The 10,223-nt window shown below is 37.4% G+C and overlaps 1 protein-coding gene across 1 annotated transcript; it reads left to right on the top strand.

Annotated features, from left to right (window-relative positions):
* Window positions 1–25: 25 nt before the first annotated feature.
* Window positions 26–9,860, top strand: LOC139458092 (uncharacterized). The gene is made up of 6 exons (XM_071239398.1): window positions 26–262; window positions 6,420–6,451; window positions 6,652–6,794; window positions 7,469–7,499; window positions 7,892–7,989; window positions 8,319–9,860. Exons 1-6 carry the CDS (start codon window positions 33–35, stop codon window positions 8,385–8,387), a joined length of 603 nt encoding a protein of 200 aa, XP_071095499.1. The 5' UTR covers window positions 26–32; the 3' UTR covers window positions 8,388–9,860.
* The last annotated feature ends 363 nt before the right edge of the window (window positions 9,861–10,223 follow it).

Below are 10,223 nucleotides of genomic sequence, written 5' to 3' on the forward strand. Positions count from 1 at the left end.
ATCCTAGCAACCACATGGAAAACGACAAACTTATGGTTAGTGATGCCAGGGACCAGGAGAACAAAGACAAGGACAACGGTGGTGTTGGTGGTGCCAGAAAGCAAGCGGACACGGACAACCCTACTGCTAGTGATCCTAGCAACCACATGGAAAACGACAAACTTATGGTTAGTGATGCCAGGGACCAGGAGAACAAAGACAAGGACAACGGTGGTGTGGGTGGTGCCAGAAAGCAAGCGGACAAGGACAACCAAGATGACAAGTGAGTGAGTTCTTGACGAGAATTTATAACACGAACTGTTTCACAACTAGAGTATCATAGTTTCGATTTTAAAACTAGTTGAGAAAACGTTGAAATGAAGAATTATAAAAACGGGCTATAGATTGCCAGCAACCAAAATGAGGCCAATATGCTGGGGACCATGGGGACTTAAAATACGTCTGCTGCCTCGACAGTTGCACATCTGGATTTACACCATCCCTTCAGCTGCTGGCGATTGTATGCACGCTTAGCCTTTAAAGTAACATAAGGAGAAAAACATACTGTGTTTCGTACATTGAAAGCACAGTATTTTTATGTACCACGACTAAATAAACGCGAACGCTTTGATATTAGAAAATAAATTGAATGAAGTTGCATGGGTTCATTTCAGTGTTTTGAGTGGGTTGTCGATCTGAATTACGGAATCACCGATAACAGCCTTTAAGCAAAATATGGCGCTGTACAATTATGCTCAGGCATTTTGTTTACACTCGAACATACGACAGACATTGAAAGCACGGCTGCATGGAAAATAACATGAATTGGGCAACCCTTAAGAAATCTAAGCAAGCTTTGCAAAGCTTTCATTCTACATCACTTGTAACCATAGTGAGGTCATATTGCTCATTGAGACGCAACAGATATGACGTCAAGTCATATTTACAAAAGGGTCAAATTCCAAGCTCTCTGTTGACCCCAAAACTTAAAAACATTCTCTTTGAAGATTTCTAGAGTGTTTTCTGCACGAAATGTATTGCCACACATCCTTTGAATAGTGTAGTGACCGCAACTTTGCATTTTGTAACCTATAATTGTAGATACAATTACTTAAATATGACTAAGGACAATGACAGAAAGAAGTACTTTTCTATGAATCAGTGGTTAATTGATATTTGACCATCTCTAACTGACCAATCAGAATCGAATAATTTCCAATATTATGGTAGAAAGACAAATATTCTACTTTAAAAATTCGCGGATGCAAGAAGCTATTTTGAATGACGTGGAACGTACACACCCTCTTAGGGGGACAATACTTTTACGATACTTCAACCTCCCGCGAGGATACAACCACTAACAAGCCAAGTTGGTTTCTTTGTTTGTTGTTTAACGCCGCACTCGGTAATATTCCAGCTATATGACTGACAAATAGCACTACCAATTATTAAGATAACACACTTTAGCAATAACTTCTATTTCTTTAAGAAAACACAGTATTAAATAAGAATAAACATGACTAAACAGGTGACTGTTCTAACAGTGAAATATGTATCTCTTTTGATGGACAAAATCAACACAGTCAAGTAGTACTTGATTGAGTGTGATTCTTTCATCACAAGGGGAACTAAATAGAGGATCCTAACTGTAATGTGATTGTGAGATTAATCATATTGTACATGTTGAATGCAGTACAGCATACAACCGTGAACATATACGATATCACTATAGCATATATCAACACCGATCTTACTGACTGTTTGTCTAATGTGCAAAAACAAAATGTGAATACGTTCCAAATCACCTATTTTAATTTGCCAACATGATAGTTCATGTGACGTCACCTATATCACCGAGTTTTTTCCACGTACTACTTCTTGTAGCATAATGGCTTAAATCCACCTTGCATAACTACAAAAATGCATCGAGTACATCTAAATGCATTGTATATTCTTATATAAAAGTGGCGTAAAAACACTTCTATCACTAGTGGAATGCAATTCTCCACGTTCCTTCGACCGTATCCTCGAGCCGAGAGACTACTTCCAGTATGACGTCACTGTGTTGACAGTTACATCAGTTGTTGTAAATCTAAAGAAGCTGGGTAAGAAGCATTGCCGGATCCAGACCGAGTTCGAGAGATGTAAGTTTCCATCTTATAAATTATATTCTTGTCTGATTCAATCCTTTGGGAAAACCGAGGTTAATATACTCATTATTATCATTCTGTATCGCCGTGTTCAAACTTGTGCACACCTTATGTATAGCTGTATATGATACCGGTCAAAGAATAATATATACTCTGTCCAAAGGTAATAACTGTTCATTGTGAATTTCTTGGTTGTGAAATTATTCTTGGTAACTAAAATAATTACAACTGTGTGGTTGGTTGTACGATGTCGTCCCATTCCGATACTTTCAAATCAAGAAGGTATAAGCGATAATTGGTTTGATTCGATGTAATGTGCGTCACCACTTGGTTTGCATCTTTTCGTTGATGTAACCTTTGGTCACATGTTTATAATCGCTGTATGGAAACAAGAAGTGGTATCACAGATTCATCTGTAAATATAGATTGATAGGTGTCATCGGTGATTCTTTATTGATTGAATTCTGGTTGGTGAAATAGTTGGTTGGTTCTGATTTCTTTAGTTTTTTTAATATGAGGCCAAAGTAAGAAAAGTTGAGTTGGAGCTACATCTTGAAGTTTAATATTAAAAGCCGAAATGTCCCAGATCTGATTCTGATTCAGATGTGTGGAACAGGAGATGATTTCTTTTTGTGAATATCTTCAAAGAGAGGATAAAATGAGCAATTAAAACTGGATTTCACTGACTAGAATATAATTTGGTGATGTACAGTAAGGATAATTTCAGACAGCGTTGCTGAAGGGATAGCTCATTTGCCTCCACATACAAGAATAGGAAACGTCTGAAAGGCAGCCGAGCCGAAAGAAAATGGGGCCGTAATTAAGTCTAGAGCGGATCAGTGACCTGAACAAATGCTGGGTTGCTATTCGAAATGCAGCAGATATTTTCTAGGAAATGTATCGAATTTGCTCTGGATTTAGGACATTTATTCCCGTTTTCAATAGACCAGTTGTAACTTTCATTCAGACAGATTTGGTGCCTCTCTATTGTGTGCATATTTCTACCACAAAAATTATTAAAATCACCCACGGAAGGTGACCCATCTGCTGACTCACTTAAATCTTTTGGCAGACTATTTGTTTTAATACTGAACAGAGTGAGAGACAAAATACTGCCTTGCAGTACACCCTGATCCGGGCTATAATCTTCAGGCAGGATGGAACCCTTTTGGACTTGAAATTGCCTTTCTGTTAATAACTGTGATATATAAGGGGTGAACAACTTCTCCAATCATGTAAATCATTCAGAATGAAATGCTTCTAAGTAGTTTATAAGCTTTCTCACGACCGAAAGATATTGACACTTTGTGATGTTTGTTGACAATATCATTTTTTTACAAAGGATTATAATCGTACCAAACGATCAATATTATTTCTATTTTGATGGAAACTTCATTAAAATTTTGTGATAAGATAATTTCTTTCCAAATACCAAACCAATCAATTATTCACCATTCGTTTCATGGTTTGCAAACGCAATTGGTTAAGGATAAAGGTCGGTAATTTGAGGGATCTGTATGATCCCGGCCAGGTCTTGGTATGTGGACTAAAATGGCATAATGTCAGGAAGGAGGAAAATTCCCTGAAGTCCATATTTGGTTAAATATATCTAAAAGTGTCTCAGGACATTATTCGGTAACTGTCAGTGGATATTGCCATCACCTGCAGCAGGATCACGAGCTTGCTCAAGAGCGGTGTGTAGCTAATGCAATGAAATACTTACAGTTAATATAAGCAAAATCTACTTTTTTCGTTCCCTGTTGTTTCTGATATTTCTGAAACACAGGGACATACTTTGATGATGAAGAATGTTTGGCAAGAGTGTCACCACATTTATTTGCAATTTCAGATTTATCAGTTATTAATGTGTCACCATCTTTAAGATAGTTTACAGAAGATTTTGAAAACTTGCTTTCTACTTTTTAACCATGTTCCATACCTTAGACATGGGCGTGAGTGAATTAATTTTTGGAGACAGGTCCTACATGGTTGTTGCTTATTTCGCTAATAAGCACTTCGTGCCTTGGCACTAGCAATTTTGACGTTATTAAAATTGTGAACTGTGGGATGTCGGCGGAAATATTATCCGCTGTCTTCCAACACTTTCTTGCTTCTTTAAACTCAATATTAATATAAAGTTTATGCATATTAGGTGAGTGAGTATGGTTTTACGCCGCTTTTAGAAATATTCCAGCAATATCATGGCGGGGGACACGAGAAATGGCCTTCACACATTGTACCCATGTCGGTAATCGAACCTGGGTCTTCGGCATGAAAAGCAAATGTTTTAACCACAAGGCTACCCGACCACCCCTTTGCATTTTACGATTGGCAGAGGACTGAGAAATTGTTTGGTCAGCGATTTTATTGATTGAGCTGAAAAGAACTGGATGTGATCTGGTACATTTATGAAATTTACAGATTAAAAATTTTCAGTGCTTAACTTTTCACACAAGGACCAATTGGCCTTGGTAAAATTCAATTGTGATGAAGGTGGGTCATCATCCCGTTTTACAGCTTTTAGGACAGTTTGGAAGCGATCACTTCCCAAAAAGGTCGTCATGGAAAAAACATTCAAATTCATTGTAAACATCGAAGTCTGTGAGCGACAAATCAAGGGCAGATAAACTTTAAGTGGCAGGATGTAAGTAGATGCTTGAATCATCATTAAATATACCTAAGTTATTATTAGAAATAAAATCTTCAATGACTTTCCCCTTTTTGCTTGTATTTGTACTTCCAACTAACGTGGATTGCCCGTTTACATCCCCTACGGTGATGCAGGATGCAGCTTATCATAAAGATTCTGAAGGTCAGACTGCAGATGTAGATGGGATATACAAAGAGTAATGCAATATAAGTCGGCTAGCAACAGCTTGAAGATTAGTATTCAGATGAACAGCACTTTGAATAATGTTCTTTCTGACTGAAATAGTAGAGTCTCTAGTCGCTTTATCACCTTGAGGAGAAAATAAATGATGTAGACGAAGATTTATTCTCAGAGAGATGAGTACAAGATGGAGGCTGTTACTAAGCAACGCCGCAAGAGACTGCATAACATACCACTAGTCATACTTGCGCAGTTGTAAAATGTGCCTTAGGTCAAATATGTCTAGATCTGTATGTTTACGATGCGTCTCTTGAAAACAGATTGCTGACTGTTAATAATTTTGAATTAAAAAGTATAACTCTGCAATACTACTGAATTAAATTTGTGCATGAAGGTGGAGTAAAAGGGGAACGACACCAGACTTTGTTTTGGGGAGAATGGCCACCTGTACGACCACTAATACTCATGTGAGGGAATACCTCCTTGTCCATAAGATTGTCCTGTTGTGTTCGCAGGTGCGACTAATTTTGTTTTATCATCCAAAACTGGCTCCAACAGTAGAAATGGCTTGGGTGAGATCAAGCAAAATCTACATTGTAGATATTGCTGCAAAGAAATTGCATCACAATGCTTTGCAGGCCATTCTGACGCCATTGGTTAACATGACGTCACAATCAAATTACATCACTAATGGCTCTGCAACTGAAGAAGTTGTTAGCAGTGATTTGTACAGTACTTTTTGCAGACACTGCTTATTGTTGTCTACAAACTGTAAAAGTTGGAAGAATGATGTTGGATGATAAATAAAATCTCGCACTCGTATCTTTTGATATCACATATATCATCACTCGTTGATAAAAGTGGAAAAACTCCGAGGCTTGCCTCGTGTTGATATATTTAATATCAAAAGACGCTTGGGTGAGATGCTTTATTTGTTGCTGATCTTTTGCTCACATTTAACTTTTTGCATAATGGACTGATACTTGTATTTGCTGCACTCAGTTGAAGATGACATATGATCACCTTGACAGTTAGAGAGTTCAGAGGTTTCCATTTATTTCCATCAAGATTAACCTCGCCACATTTGAAGCAAGTAACCGAACCTGTACATGAATTCTGCCATTTGGAACAGTGAGTAGGTCGTGGGATGTAAAAGTCCACAGGCAGTGACAAACAATCAACTTTAATAGAACTTGATGCAGCTATTGTATAAAAAATCAAAACGTATGTGCTGGATGGAAACACTGGATTGCGATCACGGTCACACATTAGGTCTTTGGGTCTGTAAGAACAGCTAACAGGTATATCTACCAACTTTGTTGATGACATTAGATTGATGGTTTGTGTTTTTCTAGTTCATTCAAGCAAAAGAGCTCCATATAATAATTTCTTTTAATCCTTCAACTCTTCAGCTTTACTCTTGTTCTTGGAGTCAGGATATAACTCTTTATACATTCCAGAACTGGGGGCGACATAAAGTTTGAAGACATACGTGAGTATTAACCACGAAACCACATTAATCCTGACAGTAAGGTTCTCTGTAATCGTTCAGAGTAACATATTTCCAGATTAACCAAACATGGGTATGTCACGTTGTATGCATATCAATGTTCACAGTAATTATCCTGAAGGTACAGTTTCTAAATATAGATTCGTCACCAGATAAAACCTCTCTCAACTGGCATATTTCAGTCAGGTTACGGGAGATACAGAAAGAAATGAAGACAACAACAACTGCTTTGCAAGAGAAGGTGGAGACGAAGTTCAAGTTGCCACCAGGAAAACTAAATGGAATACTTGATGAGGTGCTGAAATATCTGGACCAGGAACAAGAGGTAACGAAAATCACTCGATCTCGGATATTGTGCTTTTTGTCATCAATCATATCTCTTAGACTGAGCTTGTCAAACGTGTATATTTCTTCCTCTGAAATATTGCAGGTTTCACAGTCCTATATTAATGGCTTCAATTACTGGTTTATCTGGATCATTGTGATAATGACAGGACACTGTGATACAAAATGTGACTTGGTGATCACCAGTATATTCTCACTGCTTTTTATTTACTTAATAATTAGTACAGTGGTTAAATATTTCAATATCTGTGCACCATTTCAATGTTATTGTGGAAACTATAAACGGTCTTATTGATTCCAAATAACTGTTTGATTGGTATTCTAGAAGTTGGCAAAATAAAGCTGTACGTTTTTCTTACTGTTTCCTCAAAATCCATTCATGAAAAGAGATTAACGTTTATGTTTATGTCAAAGCAATTCATCCCATTATCAGTTGAAATGCGTTTTGTGTCATATTTTGGAAGATTGATAGTGTTTTAGAAAGGTATATCATATATAACAGTGCATATATAATTACTAGTTAAACTTCGGGAACGGAAACCAGGATTCTGTGGCGGAGAGAAAAATGGAATTATATTACTTGTTAAACAAACTAATAGTGCCCTGCTTGTATTTCAAGAGACGTTTAACAAGATACATTTTCATACTTTTCAGGCTGCAGCAACTTCGGAGATAAAGGAAAGATGTAAGTTCCAAATGGACGTTTGTAATCAGAAAAGTAAATACAGATGTGATGTATTTGTAGTGTAAATATATAATGGGGCATCAATGAAACATTTAATGAGATTATAAATTCAATGTACGTTTAACATGTTACCATTATCAGTATAATGCTGACAAAAAAGAGTCTTCATACACCTTTAAATCACTTATCAATGGATTAAATATACGTTTCCTGATGCTTAAATAAAAATTATGAACATCCTGAATGAATGACATGGACTACTTTTGAGCAAAATCAATATTTTATTTTTTTATTTCACCTTATTATTTTGATACAGAATTAATGCTTACGCACTTAATGTCAATTGCTTTATCTATGCAAAAGGATGTGATAATGATTGAAATTATCTACAGCTCCGCCTCTGCTTTGCGTCTATGTGGCCGGCAAGATAGAGAAGCAACTTGCACTGGATGAAGGATCAGTTAATAAGATCATAACATCTCTGCTAAAGGTACATTCACTTCAGGGCTGTAATATAGAACTGTGTTAGGTAAGTCTGGTGCTTTTATCCACTTGGAGGCACTTCCTTACACAGATGATACACCATGACTATTTCAGTGTTATTTGTCCCATAGCTCGGAGTCATGCCAAGTGTAAATGTACTCCAAGCCTTTTTTTACTTTTGTTTGAAGGACACAAAAGAAAAAGAAACAAAATCAGTGATACAGCAGATGAACTGATCTGAACTGATGAGAAGTTGCTGTTTCTCATTGAATGTTTTGTAGCTGAGCGATGATGATCATGTGGGAGGAAGGCTACGGTGTGGACTATTTGTTTCAGGTGCAGCCAGCAGTGAGCAAATGGAGTATCCCTTTCAGACTGATGAACTGGTGGAATGGGGTACGATGAAGAAAGTCTGAGGGAGTTGTTGTGAAGAAGTTTCATATGGCGCCTCAAAGTGAGCAGCTTGTAGGCAAACAGGTTTAGGCAGAGGAACTAAATCAACATGAGTGTGCGAACTGATTGACGCGATATACATAAAGGACGTAGCTGTCTTATCCAGCAACTTTCAAGGGCATATGCAGGAGGTTAGCCGATCTCGAATACCTACATGTAGTGAAATAGTCATCAAAGTTCCAGGCAGCAGACTCTACATATCAGGTTTTATATACCATACCAGACTGTAGATACTTTAGGCTTGGCCAGGCAAAAGCAAACGAATCTATGTTCCATGTTAGACTGTTAATAAGGTTGATTGTTGAAATTTGAGTGTGTGATGTTTAGCTTATGCTCCTATTTGCTTTGTATGTGCAAGGCCGAATATCTTTCAGAGTTTGCAGAACATATGTAGTGGTATTGTTGTTTGTTATATTTTTGTATGTACGTAAGCTTAACTCATCTGTGCTGATATAAGGCTTAATAGATGTTAAGGATAACACGTGGTGCTTGCAAACACATTGAGTGACGAAGCACCTTTGCACTATATTCTGATCATCGTGTCACATTAAACACGTGGCACCCAAGAGAGGGTATGGAAATGACCACCAATGGAAAATGATCCCCTACCCACGAATCTACGAATAACGGATCCTCTCACACCTACAACTTAATTTTATTTAACAGACTTGAATTGAATTTGATGTGTTTACAAAAAAGAGTGAGTGAGTGAGTGAGTATAGTTTTACGCCGTTTTTAGCAATTTTCCAGCAATATCACAGCAGGGGACACCAGAAGTGGGCTTCACACATTGTACCCATGTCGGGAATCGAACCCGGGTCTTCGGCGTGACGAGCGAACGCTTTAACCACTAGGCTACCCGACCGCCCCTTACAAATAAGAAACATACAATGGCTATACAGTATACACTGTCTACGACTCTGTGCAAAGCGTGAATCCTGTATTCTCGACGAGAGTGAACTAGAAAAGAGTGCCAGACATCCAGGTTCCTGCATATTTTACCACAAGGTTCCCATTGAAGTAACATTGTGTAAATATAATGCAATAGTTGTTATCAGTGCCCATGTCATTCGTTCAGAAAGTGAAGTGTTTGAAAGTAAATACTTGGCAGCTCATGTCGATGATATTTTGATACTGTAGTACGGCACCATTCTATACAATTGTTGAACTTAGGCCTTCAGACACTGATGAAACATTTCATCCGTATTGAAGAGTGCTTTTGTGACAACTGTTTGTCTCATCAACCAGAAAATACAGATAGATATAAATACTTAAAATGCATATCACATGGAAATGAACGCCTAAAGGCTACTCTTTTGTATACATTATCTCATGTATAAATTTATAGTGGAAATCTATTGATTTAATATCTCTTGTATATGTTTGACATTGATTAAATATTTCGGGCAAAACCAAAGGTTCAGTAAGTTGTCTTTGCCATTAAAAGCATACATAGAGTACTTTACTAGTTTTATTAAGGTATAATAACATTTTCTCTCTCTTTTAATATGATTTGATGTTAATGATAGTGCAAGACATGCTCTTGGAACACCTACGCTAAAGGTTCAAATTGTGGGCGTGTTTCAACCCTGTCCTTCAGGATGGAGGAATGTTGAATTGTTTGATAGGCATTACTCAGAAGCTGACGGATGGCAAAGTAGATACAATTTACTGAAAAGGCGACGATTTGATGTAGATCCTTATACCGCTGTCTTTTGAGGAATGTTCATCAACAATTTGTTATGATCTAAAAACGTATGCTTATACACACACACAGTTGTCCTGGAA

This window comes from Haliotis cracherodii, unplaced genomic scaffold, assembly GCF_022045235.1.
Source record: "Haliotis cracherodii isolate W230 unplaced genomic scaffold, xgHalCrac1.p SCAF_12, whole genome shotgun sequence".
Classification (NCBI taxonomy): Eukaryota; Metazoa; Mollusca; class Gastropoda; order Lepetellida; family Haliotidae; genus Haliotis; species Haliotis cracherodii.